This window comes from Petaurus breviceps, unplaced genomic scaffold (genome assembly GCF_028583685.1).
Source record: "Petaurus breviceps papuanus isolate PSGF00001 unplaced genomic scaffold, PetGlider_PUasm1.0 91133, whole genome shotgun sequence".
Taxonomy (NCBI): Eukaryota; Metazoa; Chordata; class Mammalia; order Diprotodontia; family Petauridae; genus Petaurus; species Petaurus breviceps.
The window spans coordinates 88,449,047-88,468,585 of record NW_027187419.1 but is presented as its reverse complement, the minus strand read 5'-3'; the positions used below and the strand labels follow the sequence as shown (position 1 = coordinate 88,468,585).

General features: G+C 37.1%; 1 protein-coding gene across 5 annotated transcripts in view; it reads left to right on the top strand.

Moving 5' to 3' along the window:
• IFIH1 (interferon induced with helicase C domain 1) overlaps nucleotides 1-19,539 on the top strand; it is a 109,739-nt gene that overhangs the window by 24,506 nt on the left and 65,694 nt on the right. For 2 of the 5 annotated variants that reach the window (XM_069080319.1, XM_069080324.1), the window contains exon 3: nucleotides 2,423-2,587. The exons of 1 other annotated variant lie outside the window; for it this stretch is intronic. In XM_069080319.1, coding sequence (XP_068936420.1) covers nucleotides 2,423-2,587 — 165 coding nt within the window. The remainder of the gene's footprint in view (nucleotides 1-2,422; nucleotides 2,588-19,539) is intronic. 2 more of the 5 variants (XM_069080321.1, XM_069080320.1) reach the window with 2 other exon arrangements.

The following is a 19,539-nucleotide window of genomic DNA, read 5'->3' as shown; positions in this document are numbered from 1 at the left end:
CTGCTGTAGATTAACATGTGAAAAAGCCTGATTATTCACTCATTCCTTTATCTTATAGTTATCATATCTTCATCATGAATGTACTTGATATACATGTATATTATTCTTAAGCATATTTGATGGCAATTATTGATATTTCTTTGGTCATCTTTTTTGGGGGATAATAATAAAGTCTTGATATTTTTTCCCAAACCTTTGGAATCCTCTCCTTTATATTCTTTGAGATTTTACTTCCCCATCATTTTCAGAATTATGCTGCTTCTAGCACAGAACAACTCTTTTTTAGTTTGGCCAGCCTCCTCTTCCCATTTTTGTTTTCTTTAATGGGATTCTACTTCCTCAATTAGGATCTCGTGCTACTGTAATGAATGTTAGAATTAAAATATGGTATCTCAGTTATCTTGTATTCTGGACTTTTTTCTTAAAGAAACTACTCATGATGCATAGGTACAAGGATTCTTTATGTTTTACAAGCCTTTTCAATTCTTGTTTCTCACCCCTGAACCATGTTTTCCAGAATTTTTTGCTGTCCTCTCTTATGCCTGCATTGGCATTGAAGTTAACTGAGCATAAAAGTAGATGTTGACTAAATCTGGAGGTTCCTGTGAAATTTTTTGTAGAATGTCTCTGGCTTCTTATCTTCTAGAAAAATGCTAATGTACAAGCTACAATTATTTTAATGATGCTTTTTGCAGGTGCCTATTGTGAGCACTGAAATATAAGATGACAAAATGTCCCTTGAAATAATATTTCTTATTGCCTTTGAATGTCCAATAAAATTAACTTTCTTAGCAGCTCCTTTGTTTGTCTCTACAAGAAAACCCAAGAAACCATCCTTCCACTCAGCTGGAATGTACTTATGTCTTCTGGTTTCATTGGTAATTAGAATGTCAATATTTTTTATATAGTGTAATAGTAATAGGAATTTGAAGATTTTCCCTGTTTCTTAATAAGCCCAAGTGAATTTGAAGACCTTCCCTGCTTTGAAAATAAACTCTACCCCCTAATTGGCTGAATGTAATCACATGTAGCCTGTGGTGGGAGGAGTTTGCTGAAGGGTAGAGCAGAACCCACAAGAAGCTGGGAGTCAGAACAGCTAGATGGTGGGAGGAGAGGGGACAGCAGGCAAACAGACAGTTAGGCTTGTAAGTAAATGGTGGTTTGTGGGAAGGCTAAAGGATGCTGTGGCTCTCTGTGCTGTTGTGGCTTTATTAACTTCTTTGCTACTATGATAGAATCGGTTTACTGGTTTTGGGATTTGGTGTCTAAATAAATGTTTTGCTTCTGTCTTCTATATGGAGAGTCTGTTATTTTGTGATTAAGCACTGTGTGGGTATATTTGTCGTGACTGCTGGTGCTGTGAATATTGCATTGGCACAATATACAGTTACTCTAATACTATGTCATTTTGTTTGTCCCTGGACAAGATCTCAGATTTAGAGTACCAGGACATTACATATGATTCAAAAAATGGCATGGTTTTTAAGTACTCTTTGCCCAGTTTAGCATCATTCTCCTATGATTGCTATTCAAGTGGAAGTGGGCCACACAGGATTGAAGGCCATTTTGTATTTTTCATTGTTTCATGGATTGCAGTGTCCAAAGAATTCATCACAAACTGCCCAACCCATAATGTGGCAGGGAACAAAACCCAGAACTTAAATAATTTAGAACTTAATTTAGAATTAAGTTGTCTGATTAGAGAGGAGAGTCAAAAAAGGGGTGCCCTCCTGCCAGGGTCTATAAGTTACATATTATATAGAATTCAGACAAAGGAGCAAGGCAACAGTAGCTTATTGACCAGAATGGGGGCAGTTTCCAGATATGACACACAAGTTCCTTGAGATATTAGCAAGAAGAAACTCCTCACTGATGGATGGAATCATCAGTCCTCAGATCTGATTATGTTTCTAGACAATATAATCTATGTCCTGAGTTTTGCATTAAATAAATCTGGTCTCCAGGAAACAGGTCTGATTTCTCAGTCAGGCAAGGTTCAAACAATACTACCAAGTTTTACCACATCTAGAGGTGATGAGCCTCACTGTGCTTAGCTAGACTGGTCCTGGAAAACAGAAATAGGCTATTAACACCACCCTACTTGAAATCTTTCTAGGTTAGTAGTAGCTCCCAGAACATGTATATTGCTGATAGAACCTTTTAAAACCCAGGATCACATCCATGCCACAAGGAGAAACTTGAGTAGGATGTTATGGAAGGTAAATAGTTTATAAGATTAAAATACATGATCCTAGCTTTTATAAATTCAGAAAAAGACAAACATTTTGAGATAAACTTCAATTTTAAACAGAAATGTTACCTAATAGAAATGTTTCTATTAGAGATACGAATTTATATGATGTCTACAAAAAGCAACTTGTCTTGAAATATCATTTCTATTTTGATATTTTTCCTCAAAAAGCAGATATTAAGGAAAATGGAATTGAGAAATTATCCCCAAAGGATGTTCCTGTCATTGAAGAGATACTTATTTCTTTATCAGATCAACAAGAGCAAGAAAATGATAGCCTAACTGTTGAAAGTGATGAATTGGAATCATCTTTTGCAGATTCTTCTGTGGTTTCAGGTAACATAGTAGTATTTGATATTATGAACACTTCACAGAGTCTAATCTTTCACAGTGAATAATAACCATCTTATTAGGTATAGAGGAAATCAAGAACCAAGAGATCAAGGCAAATCATTTTGGCATACATGACTTTCAGAACATTAAAAAAAATGAAATCAACTTTAAAGCAGAGATAAGCCAGCAATGCTTTGGCATAGCTGGAACCAGATTAAAATGTAATTGGGAAATGTTTTTTAAAATAATAAAATACAGTAGAACATAGTGTTAAAATGTGGTGTTTTAAGTCAACATATGACCTGCAGGGGTACTTATGTATGGTTTAGTATAGTTTAGTAGCCCCCTTTCTTTCTATTTGAGTTTTACTCCACTGCTTTAAAGGAATGAAACAAACTTTCTTTTCTCTGATCAATAATATGTTTCTTATTTAAGTTTTTAAAACAAACTGTGGGGCATTTGAAAAGATTTTAAAGCCATTTAACTTAAACTATTTATGGTAATTTTAGGTGTAAAGAAAAATAGCAATTATGAAGTTGCCTATAACACTAATTTATGTGGTATTTTAAGATTTACAATTCATTATTGATGAATAATTCATTCATTTGATGATTCAAAGAAAATGAATTTTGATTCATTTGAAATAACATTTTTAAAACTATTACAGCATCTCATATTGTGCATGGTATCTTATACAAAATAATATATTTTGGGGGGGACAGACAGTCTTAGCAGATAATTGCATATTTGTGTTATATCACTTACAATTGATTGATAAAAAGCCATTAAAAATCATATAAAGGTCAGGTCTTTGTAACTAAAAGAGAATCACATTGGAATATTAGTTATTAATTAGACCTAAAATTATAGTTGACATGATTGATTATAAATTATATTATATCTACATACCAATAGTTCAGTGAGCTGAATTTGGAACTAACTGACCAGATTCAAAGAATAATTGTTAATGTCAATGCCAACTTGGAGGAAGAAGAAGGACTCAAAAATGCCATCATCTTATGTTCTTTAACATTGTTACCAATGATTTGAATGAAGGCATAGATAGTATGAAGTCATCCTTATCAGATTTGCAGATGACATTAATCTGGAATGAATAACATTGAATAACAGCTTGGGCAGCTAGGTGGGTCAGTAGGTAGAGCATTGGACTTGGAACCAGGAAGACTCATCTTTATGAGTTCAAATACAACCTCAGATACTTAGTAGCTGTGTGACCCAGGACAAGTCACTTGGCCCTGTTTGTCCCAGTTCCTTATCTGTAAAATGACCTGGAGAAGGAAATGGTAAACTCTGCCAAGAAAACCTCACATACAGGGTCACAAAGAGTAAGATAAGACTGAAACAAAATAACACTAGAACTTAGGATCCAAGGAGACCTAGACAGGCTAGAATGATAGTCTGAATTGAATAAGACTAAATTTAATAGGAATAAATAGAATCAGTGGGATAAAATACTTGTGTTCCTATAAAAGATATTGTTGTCCTTTGTTTTTCAAGACCAATGACAAAATAGGGTGATGACTTGACTCCTGCCTGAATGTATTTAAGTGAGGCAGAATTGGCACTTTTTCTTCCTGAGTCATCAAAAATTAAGATGCCTGGCAATGCCCTGATGACCTTGGCATCTTTGATATCTGACCAAGCTCTAAGCACCACATAGTACCTGCTTCCTCCTTTATGGTTGTTAGAACAAACTGTTCTCATCCACCCATTCTACAGGGGAAGTCTTCACATACTTGGGTACTCACTGGCGAGTTTGAGGCCTGTCGGTTACCCTCAACCTGGTTTAGCCTGTCAAGATGGTTTTACCAGGGTGTGACTGCTGTGCATACTACAGCTTCTTTGAGCCATGGGTAAGAATTGGATGATAGATGGACACCAAAGCTAGATGAACAGTCTTAAAAAAGACTTGGCAGTCCTCACACCAGAAGTGCTAGTCTTTCCTAAACACCCCATACGCCCTTTCCTGCACAAGTACAGGAGGGTCAGGGAGGTGTGGCTAAATAACATCTTCTCTGAAAAAAAAAATCCTGATAGGGAGGTTAGTTAAAAACAAGTCATAAGTGTATCATGGCAGCCAAAATTGCTAGTGCAAGGTTATGTTTAGGCTTATATTTTATTGGTCTGTATTAAGAAAGCAGGAAGGAAACCAGCAGAGTGACTTTTATGTGCTGGGCTTTACAAATATATTTCATTTGCTTCTCACAACAATCCTGCAAGGTAGGTGCTATTATTATCCTCATTTTACAGCTCAGCTCTGGGTGTTTTCTCTGGCTGTCCCCCATGCCTGGAATGCTTTCCCTCCTCCTCCCTGACTATTGCCTTCCCTGGCTTCCTTTAAGTCCCAGCTAAGCCCTCTTAATTCTAGTGCTTTCCCTCTTTTGTTTCCTATTTATCCTGGATAGAGCTGGCTTTGTATGGTATAGATTTGTTTGCATGTTGTCTCTCCCATTAGATTTTAAGCTCCTTGAGGCAGGAACTATTTTTTGCCTCTTTTTTGTACCCCTAGCACATAGGAGGTGTTTAATAAATGTTTATTGAATTGAAAACAGGGGTAAAGTGACTTGTCCAAGATCATACAACTGATAAGTATCCGACACTGGATTTGAATTTAGGGTCTTCTTGATTCCAAGTTCAATGCTCTATCCTCTGTACCATCTATCTACTCCAACCAGTTTCCAGAATAAAAGAGGTGAGCATTCCTAGTGTACATTTTCTGCCACGGTCAGATCACACCATGAGTATTTTTTTCAGTTTTATGAGTGATGTTGTAGAAAGGACATTGACAATCCAGACTGTATGCCAGGGAAGGCAGTTATGAGGATGAAATAATTAGAAATCATGTCACCTGAGTAGTGCTTTAAAGGAACAATTGAATGTGTAATAGGGGAAGGCAAAGGCTGGGGGGGGAGGAGAGGGAAATGGCAACTATCTTGAGGTATTTAAAGGGCTGTCATAAAAACCCTTTTAGGATGAAAAAAGGGTAAATCTTATTCTCTTTGGCAGAGAGTGGAAGTTGCAGAGAAGTAGATTTTTATATTTAAAGGTGGAAAAAAAATCTTTGTATGACTTAAATCTGTTTTAAAAATTAAATGTATCTTAGGAGAGAGTAGCTGACACTTGTATATATAATTTTAAGATTTGCAAAGTACTTTACATTCCTTATTTCCTTTGAGTCACAAATAGCATTGAGATAAATACAGTAAATAGTTCCATTTTACAGATCAGAAAACTGAGCTTGAAAGAGGTCAGCTAGCATTTATTAAGTGTTTATTATGTGCCAGGCTTGCCTATGATCATTAAATTAGCACCATTTAGGGACTAGAAGAGTTTCTTAAAATGGAAAGGCAAATCGATCAAATACTTCTCTCCCAACTCCCCTTGATTTACTACTTTGAGCAGTACAGTCTCTTTAAGGAAATGCATTGCCCAAGCACAAATGTATTCCAAATCTAGAGGTTTATTGAAGGCTATTATTTTCAGATTGACCAACACCTTGGAGGACTGGTTCAGAGGTGCTGCATGTTGGGCCTCCAGTAACTAGCTGTGCCCCTTGTGGCATCGGATCAGCTCCTCCAAGTGCATTGGCACTGTTTTCCCAAAATGCCCCTTTCATACTTGTCTCCATCTCTGTGTGCTAAAATGCCCCTTCAGTTTTCCTTGTTTCTCAGTAGTGCTAGGGTAGTATTTGGGAGGTAAGCAAGGACTTATATATTGCAAATGCTCTCAGAAGTATGCTTTGAGATCATTAAGCACTGAAATTGGTTGAGTAGGTGGAGAGAGAAGGAAAGGAGGATAAAGTCTGACTCGATCTGTGCTTGACTATAGATTTATTAGGTTCTGTTCCATGACCTTGGGTGGACTCTGTGAAATATTTGTCTAGAGGCTAGCTTTATATAGAGACAGTTATAATTCAATAAAGAAAAGACTTTAAGACTCAGGAATAGCACTTTAATAAAATGTGCATAATTGCCATTAATTTTTCTCATGGTATGAATTTCTGACAGCTCTGATCTCTTTCAAGCCTGTCTCAGTATACTGTAGATGTTGTATACAAGTTAATATTCATCCACTCTATGCTTTTGTTCTTTACATCATGTATTGATGTGTTTTACATATATGAAATGTATCATTGGGTCTCCTCTGGGGGCTAGCATAAGCCTTGTAACAGTCACATAATTGTTGTGTCAAAGATAGAATTCTAATTCAGGTTTTCTTGACAATGCATCCAGCATTTTATGCACTCCATCTGGTAGTAGTGTCTCCTTTACTGAAGGTCTTAAATCAAACTCTGGATGGCCATTTGTTGGTAATATTGTAGAAGTTATTTTTGTCCAAGTATGAACTAAACTAGATAACCTCTGAGATCTCTGAGATTTATCTTGCTGTTGATTGTCCTTCATTCTCAAAGAGGAGGACCATGACATCAGGAAGGTGATGCCATGACTTGCGAGTGAATTGGATTTAAGTGAGAGAGACCAGCCTCACTTTCTTCTCCAGAGCCATCTGGATCCAGTGGCAAGATATAGATCAGGATGACTGGAGATGGCCCTTGACTTATCTAGCCTTTTTATGGTGAAGGAGGAAGAATTACCTTTGTTCCTTTAGCTTTTGCATAACCATCTATTTTTATAAGATATACCCCTAAATTTAATAAGAAGTAATAACAGAGAAAGAAAAGGATATGTTTCTTTAACTTTAACCCACTCTGGACATTATAATCTTAAAAGGCTAGACTAAACACTGTGAAGGGAACTGGGATTTGTCTCTTTGTATCAACATGTTATTTAAGGACAAGGGCAGAATTCTATAGTCTTTATACCTTGACAAAGTTCTTCATATTCCTCTGCCTATAAATAAGGGTGAGACATAATGAAAAACCAGAGGTTTTACATCCAGAGCCATGAAGAAAATTGTGTGAGTTTTGAGTTTGTCATTTTTTTGAACCAACGTATTAAAACTTCTAAAGTCAAAATCAGAGCACTAGATATGACAGACTTATAGAACATTGTTTTCTGAGGCCCCGGTCACCGTTCCTGGTCAGGAACAAAAGATTGATCAAGGACAGAGAACTTAAATAATGAATACCTTTAATACAAATATCCCTAGGTAAAAGCTATTCCCTTGACACTTTGTTAAAGTAAAAGAAAATAGACACTATTGTCAAGGAAATTGAAAACTCTTGGCAGGGAGGTTTCCTGGGGTCTCAAGGGTGTATTGTGGGGGGGAGATTGGGGGGGGGTCTCAAAGGTGTGTGTGAATGCTAATTCATATCTACCCAACTCTACCAGTGTCCTGGCCCACAATACTCCACCCTTTTACTCCTAGCTGCCAATAATATAGGTGTCCAGGGTAACGGACCTCAGCTTTTAGTCACGAGAGCCCACCCTCTCATCCTGGCCCACATATTCATTCTACTCCACACACCCCTCCCTTATTTGCAAGACTGCAGATGGCCAGGTGAGCTTCTGCTAGTGCTGTGGGCAGGCCCTAGCCAGCTAAGCAGACTAACAATGAGTGGGATTCATTTTGCAGTTTTGATGGTGCCCCCTCAGCATTGCTATAAAAATGAATGAGGTGGACTGTGAAGCTGATGTTCATTATATTGACCACGTTTGTTATTGGCAGCCTGGGGTCAGAGAGTGGAGGAACTGGGCAGGTGTGGGATAACCCCACACACTCCCACAGCACCAGCTGGGACAGTTTTGAACAGAGAAGCAGATCTGGAGTAGTTTGAGTTTAGCCCCATCGTACTGATTCATGGCCCAGCTCTGGGCACTTTGTACAAGAAGAATTTATAGAAGTGATTTCTAGGACTTTTGTGAGGAGCACCTGAGACCTCAGAACCCACTTGTCAACTACCTTTAATTTCCTTTCAGGGTCATTTGACTCACCTTTATTTTCATGAACTACTTTTGGAATTTCTATTACCTGGGAGTATTTGTATAAATTTATTCTTAAATTAAAAGATTGATTATTTGAACTATCAGATTTAATAACAACAATAATAGTTAATAACAAATACATAAATAATGGAGTATTTTTATAGGGTTTTAAGGTTTGCAAAGGACTTTATATGCATTTTCTCATTTGAGCCCCATAACAATACTTCAACAGAAACTTATTATACCCATTTTATAGATCCCCCTAGTACTTACTAGATGTTGAACCATGACCAGGATTGGTGGACAGAGCTTGCTGATAGTCAAATTTATAAATAAGTGTATAATTGGATAAATAATCAGATTTTATATTTATGTAGCACCTACTATTTGCCAGGCACTGTCCTAAGCACCTTTTACCAACTTGATGTCATTCCATCCTTAAAACCCTGGGAAGTAGGTGCTGTTATTGTCTGCATTTTGCAGTTGAGGAAACTGAGAGCAAAGGAGGTTGTGACTTCCCATAGTCACATGGCTAGTAAGTATCTGAGGCTGTATTTGAACTCAGGTCTTCTGACTCCAAACCCAGCAGCCTATTTGCTGTGCCACTAGCAGATTTTTATAAAAATAGTCAAATGATATCTTCCAGAATTAAAATTTCTTTTGAAAAAATTTCAAATTCTTTAAAAAAAATTCATTTGCTCTTATTTGTTTCTCTTTCTATATATGACCTCAGCCAATTGAATGAAAACCAAAAAAATAAAATTGACCAACTTCTTTTTAAAAATAATTTTTATTGGTTCCTTTTATTTTTTGCATAACAGTTATTTCCCAATATACCCATCTCCCATAGAACACTTCCTTGTAGCAAAGAAAATCACATAACCACAAGCAACTGACAGTGACTGTGATGATTTGGTATTTAACCTTTTGCACCTATAGTCTATCTTTATCAAAGGGTTGGGGAGTTATCATCTAGGACTGAGGCTGGTCACTGTAGTTAATGAGAGTTTGATAGTCTTTTAGTATTATTTTTTACTACATCATTGTAGTCATTGTGTATCATTCTCCTGGTTATGCTTTCTTTGCTGTATTAGTGGGGTTCCTTAGAAGGTTATGTTAGTGTCATGAAAGAAACAATTAGGAATTGATATGACTTTACCATGTATGTAAATTCAATGAATGGCAGTCTATGGAATCATTATTTGTAGCATGCTCCTGATCCCTGTCAAAAAGAAATAAAGAAAGAAATTAGACTGACTATCCTCTTCTTGATGAAGCCACGTTAGCTCTTAGTCACCACTGAATCACTTTCTAAATGCTCATAAACCATCCCGTTAATAACAAATTCTAGACTAATCCAGTGAATCAACATCAAGCTCACTAGCATATTTTATTTTCCAAACTTCACCATCTTCCCTTTTTAGAAAATTAGCCCAGCATTTGTCCACTTCTAGCCCTACAGTACCTTTCCTAGTCTCCTTGGTTTTTCAAAGATTTCTGATCAGTGGCTCAGAAATAACATCTACTGTTTCTTCATTTTCTGAGTAATCTGAGGATCCCATCCAATCAAGAATAGCTCTGTTCATTCTAACTGTAAAGAATCTTGGGGATGTTTGAATTGAGCCCAATTATATATCCAAAGCAAAAGTAAATTCTGGCTTTTTCTAGAGCAGGTGCAAAGTATGTCTGTTTATGATGTATGTTTGGTCCATTTGCCTTATGATTTGGCATGGCTGTACCAGAGCAGATTTCAGTGGGGGAAAAGAAAACACATGTGAACACACTCACAAACACATGTGTGAACACACCCACAAACACAAACCCTCTAAAGGAACTGAAAGTTTGTTGTTGTTGTATAGTCCTAAATTTAATAGCGCCAAATTTATTTACCACAAGTACGCCTTTAGTAGTATCTGGCAAACCTTTTGTCATGGAGATTTTTGTTGTAGCATTTTTACTGGAGGAGGTTTTGCCATTATAAAAAGTCTTAGAATTGGACAGTCAGAAGGAATAATAGTTTGTGATTTATAATGCTTAAAGGTTTACAAAACACTTATCCCATGAAACTCATGTGAAGTAGGCAATCCAAGTACTTTTATCTTCATTTTCAGATAAGGAAACTGAGGCTTAGAAAAATTAAGTGACTTATCCATAGTTGCACAGCTAATTAGTGGCAGAACCTGGATTCAAACCCATGTCTCTACTCCAAAGCCCCATTACACCATGCTCAAGGCCTCCCAGATCTTTACTGTGCATTGTTGCCTGCTTATTGCCTTAGGTATTTTCTCAATACTGAATAAGCCTCATTTTAGATTCTAATGTATTTTATGAAGATTTCACGAACAGTAAAAGCAAAGTAGCATAAAAAAAACTTGTTACTCAAGCTGCACCCATTCTGTAAGTAGACAGAAGACCTCAGTTTTTAGAATCATCAATCTGGCATATTTACATGTGCTAAATTCACTTGCAGAAAGACAAAACTGGGGTTGGCAAAATTTTTAAAAATGACCTGCAGTTTCAGATTTAGGACTATCTAATATTTATTTTTGAACCCATTTAAAAATCTTAACACATGCTTATCTTTGTGAATTCATCCATTCAAGAAAGATTTATCAAGTACCTATGCAGGAACTGTGTTAGTGTTGTACTGGATTAGGATAGTATTTCTAATTCACATTAAGTGTAAATGTGAGCCATTATTTGGAATTTTAATATGAAGATTTTCAGCATAGTTCAAAAGTCTATAATGGTTTATGCATCAATTAGCCAACAAACATTTATTAAAGACCTACTATTTGTCAGATACTGTATTAAATGCTAGGAATAAAAAAAAAAAAAAGGGGCAAAAGATAGCCCCTGCTCTTAAGGAGCTCACAATTTAATAGGGAGACAACATGCAAATAGCTATGAATAAACAAACTATATATGAGATAAATTGGAAATAATCAAGAGAGGGAAGCCACTAGAATTAAGGGGGAATCAGGAAAGCCTTCCTGTAGAAAGCAAGATTTTAGCTGAAACTTGAAGCCAGTAAAGCCAGGAGGTATAGATGAGGATGGGGAACATTCCAGGTGTGGGAGAGGGAGGCATGGGGGGTGGGAAGATAGCCTGGAGTCAGAAGATGGAGTAACTTGTCTGAGGAACAGCAAGGGAGCCAGTGTTACTAAAGCACAGATTATGTGGAGGGGAATAAAATGTGAAAAGGCTGAAAAGGACAGAAGGGACCACATTATAAAAAATGTCCAAAGCCAAACAGAAGATTTCTTATTGGATTCTGTAGGTGATCCGGAGTCACTGGAGTTTATTAAGTAGGAGGGTGATATGGTCAAACCTGCTTTTGGAAGATCAGTTTGACAGCTGAGTGAAGGATGGACTGGAGTGGGGAGAGACCTGAAGCAGCCTGACCCATCATCTGGCTATTACAACAGCCCAGGCATGAGGTCTGCAACAGGGTGGTAGCACCATCAGAGGAAAGAAGGGGGCATATTCAAGAGATGTTGCAAAGGAGAAATTGACAGGACTTGGCAACAGATGGGATATGGAGGATGAGAGGCAGTGAGGAGTCAAGGATGACGAAAGTTGTGAGGATGAAGGGGTGGTGCCATTAACAGTAATGGGAAAGTTAGGAAGAGGCGAGGGTTTGATGGGGAAAGGTGATGACTTCATTTTGGGACATGTGTAGTTTGTGGATGTTCTATGGAACATTCAGTTCAAGTTGGAGATGTGAAACTGGAGGTCAAAAGAGAGGTTAGGGCACGTGTTGGAACTTTTTTCCCCTATATACCTAGTTAGAGAATCCAAAGAAATGTCTTTTTTTTTCCTTTTTGGAGGGCAATTGGGTTAAGTGACTTGCCCAAGGTCACACAGCTAGTTTTTGTGTTGTGTCTGAGGCTGGATTTGAATTCAGGTCCTCCTGATTCCAGGGTAGGTGCTCTATTCACTGCACCACCTAGCCGCCCCCCCCCCAAAGAAATTTCTAAAGCGATCTTTCCCCTCCCAGAAACCGTAGAATGAAGTATACGATTAATGATATATTTCTTTTTTTGAAATTCCTGGCCACCTTCAGAAGAGACTCTAGAGAACTCATCTGCAATTTCTGTGTTGCTAGTGAATGTTACCAATGGACATTTATATAATGCCATACAGATGGAAAAGTACTGTACCCATGTCGTTTCCTTTGAATCTCACAACAGCCCTGTAGGGAAAGTAATAAAAATATGATCATATCCATTTTACAGAGGAGAAAACTGAGACTCAGAGAAATTACATTTATCCATGAGAGTTGTAATTTGGACCTAGGTCCTATTGAGTCTAAGGCCAGATCTCTGCCTAGTATACTACCTCTTCTGAAGGGAGCAGAAAAAAAAAAATAAAACATTTACAGAGCAAAGTTCTTATAATAATCCTGTGAGGTAGGTACTACAAGTAGTATTTTCCCCTTTTTATAAATGAGGAAACTGAGGCTTAGGTTAACTAACTTAACCTGTAAACCAACCACAATGTATTAAGAGGCAGGTTCTGAACTTGGGTCTTTCTGATTCCAAGTCTAGCCTATGCACTATGCCACACAAACTCTCTGTACCAGGATATTTAAAAATAAATAGTCATTTGTTTCAATAAATTCATGATCTTCATATCTAAGAACTGAAAAATGCTGCTTAAATTTATTGAAACAAATGACTATTTTTTTAAAAAAATCTTTTTTGTGCTTTGCTTTTGTAGTGGTTAATGTAACTTATTTTAAAAAGAGTAAAGTCAAGTCAGTTAAAAAGATAAATTTGGATTTGTAATAAAAATCTTTTCACGTTTGCAAAATGAGTCAAAAATCTCCCCCCTCCCTTCATCCCCCCCCTACACTTTTTGTCTCTGGATGTTTTTTATGGTTGTTCTAGGAATCTAGTTCCTTTCTGTAACAAATACTCTGCATATTCCACCAGAGGGTGCTTTTGCATTTATAAAGACAGTGAAACTCCATTGTAACTGCCTTATAATTCAGCAGTGATAGAAAGTTAAGTTTTTTGTATATGAGAGTGGTATGTGTGAATGCCTAGTGCGCATGCATCTGAATACGTGTGTCTATTTTGATTTATATATTCTTTCACGTGAAGATTTTTAAATTCCACCCCAGCTAATGAGCTCACCAACCTGCTTGTTTTCAGACTTCACTACCTTCTTTTTCATATTTCCCCATATGTTCCATTCCTAAGGTTTATCTGGTGACATTATGTTCTGGGAGTTATCATAGATATATTTTGCAAAGAGTAGATCGTGTTCTGTAGGAGGAGTTTAAAAATTGACCTTTATGGAAATACCTTCCCCCTCCCCCATCTGTTGTAGCATTTTCCCCTGCATTTTTTATATATCAAAGTCCAATCCTGGGTCTGGTCTGTATTTATTTCTGGATAAATCTCCCCTATCCCTTCCAAACCAAATTTCTTTCTCATCCAGCCATATAAATCATCAACTAGTTTACCAACTCCCCTTCTTCCTCCCACCCCCCTCACCTTACCTAGAAAATATGGACAGCATGCTTCATGAACTGCCAAAAATCAATAACGGCATTGAAGGGTAGCACCTTAAATCCTAGCAGCTGCTGTCCACTAGCTCTCTAAGCCTCCCACACACTTAGTACATTATGACTTGTATTATAGTTATTTGTGTACATTTCTTTTCCTTCTACTAGATTGTAAGCTCCTTGAGGTCAAATCCTTCAGTTTTTCCATTTTAAATCTCAATTATCTAGTACTGTTCACTCCCTATACATGGTAGCTCTTAAGAAATGTGAGCTGAATTTAATGCAGTTGAATTTTAATGTGCTTCATATCCTACAGGAAAAGGTTAGTGTTTCATTTAAAATTTTTTAGTTGGTGGCCAACTTTGAAATGATCAGTTTAGGAAGTATAGCTTTAAAATTTAAGTTTTAAACTGTAGATTTAAAGGTAGGATTAGTGCAAGGAAGATTACATCATTTGAATAATTAAATACCAAATAAATATAGATATATTCCATAACTTTTCACATGTCTAATCTTCTAATAATAATTTGTAAATGGAGGATTGCATTTCTTGTAAGATAATAGATTCAGAGTTGGAAAACACCTTAGAAGTAATCCAGTCAAAATACCATTATTTGATGGATAAGAAAACTGAAACCTAGAGAATTTAAGTGACTTACTTGCCCAACATCACTATGCTATCAAAACTGCTCGAAGCAGGATTTATACCTAGATTTCCTCAGCCAGCTTTTCAAAGCTGAATCTCCCCACATCTCATCTGTTGGGCAAAGGAAACCTTGTGACTCACTCTCTCCTACTATGTACCCTCTTTCCAAAAAACCTTTTGATCTGCCACATATCCACAATACCTTGTGGTAATAGGTACTTAATAACTAAGTGAACAATGAATGAATATGCCTAAGTCCTCCTCTTCTTTCCATAGGGTGGCCAATTTGACTGGTCATTTTTTAATATGTGGATGTGGGTGTTCATTTTTTTTATTTTATGATTTAAGTGTATGTTATGAAAAATACTATGTGAGTTACAAAAAAACAAGGCAGACCTTGCCCTAAAGGCACTAACCTCCTACTGAGATAATACAACATATTAAAAGATAAGTATATACTTGAGATAGATTGAACACTAAGAATTAAGGGGATCAGAAAAGCTTTCCCCATGGAGATGGCACATGAGCCTTGGAAGAAATCTAGGAATTCCAAGAAGTGTTGATGAGGAGGGAGTATATTCCAGGCCTTGGAGTCAAACTGCAGTGGCAAGGAGGTACAAGTGGAGTGCCCAGTGGGGAAAAGCAAGTCAGCCAATTTGACTGGAATATGGTGTACATAAAAGTGAATAACATGCAGTTGGACTGAGTTGGTCCATCTCTTTTTTGGGGGCTCCTCATCTTTCTCCAGCTTCTTAATATGGGTATCTTCCAAATTTCTGTCCTGTGTTCTTTCTTTTCCCTTGTTTATAGTATCTGCCTTCACAATTTCACTTAGTGCCTGGTTTCAACTATCAACTCTGCAGATAACTCTCTCAGTTCTTTATCTCCAGCCCTGGCTTCTCCCCATGGTTTTGAATTTTTAGTTTCCTGTTGACATTTCTCACTCATTGTATCCTAAAATCACCAGTTTCCCACTCTCAAATCCAGATCTGTTTCCTAATTCTCCTATTCCTTGAAATCATACTTGACTCTTTTTTTTCTTCTTTGTAATTTCCCCATCCCCATTCAATCAAATATCTCAAGATCTGTGGCTTTTACCCTCACAGCATTTCATACATCCATCCTTATCTTTCTACTCCCATTGTTTCCACTTTAGTTCAGGCCCTCATTACCTTTCTAACTATAAAGATTAATTCAACAGCCATTTACTAAGTGCCTACTGTATGCAAAGTATTGTGCTAAGCATTGAGGTAGGTAACAAATGATCTAGAAGGAGTACATGACACATACAGAGATAAAAAAATATACAACATGTAAGTATAATTTGGAATAAAATATAATAAGAACACAGAACTGGTTAAAGTACTGTGTAACATTGGAGGAAGGAAAGACTATTTCTGTTGGTAGAGATCTGGAAAGCATTCCTGAAGGAGGCAGGAAATTAAGAATGAGTAGTTTTTCAACCAGCAGAGCATTCTAGGCAAAGGGAAAAGTATGAACAAAGGCACAGACATGGGAATTCACTAAGTGTGCACATGGCACAGGACATAGCATAATTTCGGTAGAACATAGCACACATGGAAGGAACAGCGTAAAATAAGTTTAGAGACACCAGGGTTTGGGAAGGCCTTGAATTCCAGGCTAAGGATCTTAGGCTGCATTTGACAGATAATTGGAAGCCATATAGCATGATCAGACATGGCAATGGTTTGAAGGATATATTAGAGGGAAAAGAAACTAAAGGCAAGGAGAATACTTAGTCATGTAGGTGGTAATAAGAAGTTTGTGCCAGAGTCTAGAACTGAGGGAATGGTGGAGAGAAATACTGTAGGGTTAAATTGGTAGGGACTCAAAATGAAATAGAAGCGGAAGATGAAAAAGAAAGGGAGAGTGATGACTTCTGAACACCGATAATTGAGTAGGTAGTGATGTCATCAAGAGAAATGGATGGGTCATTATTTGGAAGCATCTGTGAGGATAAGATGCTAGCACCAAATTTAAGCTGTCTCTGAGACATCCACTTGGAGCTCTCCAACAGGTAGCTGGAAACGTGAGTAGGGAGCATGAGGAAGAGGCTCAGCTGGGTCTACAGATCCCCGGAGTCTCTTGTTTTCTATTTGTCGTTTCCCAAGGCTCCAGTCCATCTTAAGCTGCTTCTAGGTAGTGTAGTTCTCTGCTTTAAAAAATAAAGAGCTATGATGACTTGCAACAGGACAAAATAAAACCCTAACCCCTTGAGCAGTAGGTATTCAAGCCCTGTCACAATCTTTCTCCAGGCAGCTTTCCCAGCTGAGCTACTCCCCTTCTTTCCATCAGCTCAACCTGTCCTCTTTTGCCTCCTCTGTCCTTTCCTTTAGACATTGAGCTCCTTGAGAACAGGGACTGCCTTTTACAATTCTTTGTGTCCCCAGCATTTAGCACAGCGCCTGGCACATAACAGGCTCTGAATAAATGCTAGTTGACTGGTCCACTATCCTTGGGAGATCCTTTACCTGCTTTGTCTGTAACATGAGTGGATTGCACTTGGTGGTCTCCAGGGTCATTTTCTGCTCTAAATCAATTATTTGCTGATCCTTTTCTGTCTCTCTCCTCCCCTTACCTACCCAGTTTCTTCCCTTTGAAATACCATTGGGGGACAACTCCAATGGCTTCCTCTGTGAAATCTTCCCCATCATCTCATCTAGAAGTGTTCTCTCTCCCCTTTAGCTTCTAGTGAGACTTTGTACCTCCCCTATGCATTTACTACATGCTACTTTGTGCTGTAATTATTTTTATTTCATCTTTGATTCAACCCTGAGGCCTAGAACAGGGCCCTTACTAGGAGTGCATACTTGATAATTTTTTTTTTTAATTGAATTGGATCCAGGAGAGAATGTGGGAAGTGGGTGGAGGAGGCTTTTCTCCCTTCTGCACTCAGGGAACACATGTTCCCTGGAAAAGAGGGGGGAAATGTAAAAGACCAGAGAGAGAGAGAGTGCATGTGTGTGTGCATGTACATATACATATCCTCTAAAATAAATTTAAGCATGTTTGTCAGAAAAGTCAGGGATTTTTTCAAAAAGGAAATTTTATATTATTAAAAATGACCAGATTTCACATATGCCAGTATAGGACAAAGGGGCAACTCTTATATGCCTGTGGTCACTCCTTCAGATGTGAGGGGTCCATTCTAAACAGTGAATGGCACCAGTATGGAGATGAGTGTTTCTGGGGAGGTAGTTCCTCAGGACATTAAGAATGGACCAACCATCAGAATATGATGGGGAATCAAGTTCCCTAAACAGGTAGAAATGCAATTATTTTTGGACTATAGTGATTCAGTTCTATAACCTAAAATGGAGTTGGGGCTTGAGTTTATTTTGTATAGTCATTTATATCTACTCCATTCCTAAATTTATTTCTTTTATACAATGCAAACTTGTGGTTTGGGGAAAGGGGGATTGTGGAGGTAAGGAAGAGACTGGAGAGAGGAAAAGAGTAAAGAAAGGAGTGGGAGGGAGGAGGTCCCTATAAATAACATGATATACAGGTCCAGAAGACTTGAGGAGAATACATTGGAAGGCACCACAGAAAGCTGAAATTTTATAATTTCCTACTTAATACATGGTATCTAGTCTTTATTATTGTAACATAAATATAATATATGCAGTACATAATTATCTATTTATTGTCATTTTATTTTTGTCCAGAAGAGGTCACACTTCACATTGAGATAAATCTAAAATTAATTCATGCCAGGAAGTGTGTGTGTGTGTGTGTGTGTGTGTATGTGTGTATGTATGTGTGTTAACTTTGGCATTTAAAAACTTTATATACTACACTGCATTTTACTTTGCGTCTCTAATTGGCTTAATACATCAATATGGTATTTTAAGCTATTACTAAATCACACATTGAATTTGTCAGTTGTCATTTAATGTGTATTTTTATGAGTATAAACTGATTAGGCTGATTTGTGTGTATGCCTTGTGGAATAAATCTTATTTCTTTATAGCCATGCCACATATGTGTTATATAGCATATTATTTTGATAAAGTATCACAGAAATTCGTACTAAAAGAATTTTACTAAAAATTCTTACTTAAACTTAAGTTTTATTTCTGTTCCTTCAATACAGTGAGAGGCAACATGGAGTAGTGGATAGAGAAAGTTGATCTTGGAGTCTGGATTGTCTGGGTTCAGGTTTCAAGCATAATTGACTGTGTGACCCTAGGGATGTCACTGAATTGCTGCAGACAACTTCATAATAAATAAAATAAAGATAAAATTATAAATAAAATTGATAAATATTTTAAAAATTGATAAGAAGCACTTGCTGATTTGCACTGATAGGATGAGTTCCTTCGATTATGAAATTGCAATTTTGGATTTTAAAAAATCTGATGGAATATGACCTGCTCAGCTACATTTTAAAAAATTAATACAAATTGATGCTGTTTTCTAGTCCAGGTGTGGATTGAGGCCATAGGTTCTCCTCCCCCATTCTAGTCTCTTCATATATTACTTTATGCTTTCCAGGAGAAACTGTACTTTGTTATTTCTCTATTCAGTAAAACATCCATATGAAAATGTATGAAAGAACTTTGAATGTGTATTCTGTTTGTTTGCCAAGTAGTTTTCCCCCAATCTTTTGTCAATGAATAATTCCTTGCAAGAATGTAGAGATACTAAACTGTGCTCTGTAAACTATGAACATTTAGCAAGAAGAAATTTTGGGCCATGAAAAATGGCAAATAGAGATTCATTGGATTGATCCAAATTAACTATTTCTTGTAAAAACACTTGGGGAGGAGGTTGAAAACCATATAAACAACTAATTCTTGTGGTATCATGTAGTGAACCAGTTAAGGCAGTTAACTTTTTCACCCTTTGCCTTTCCTTCTGTATA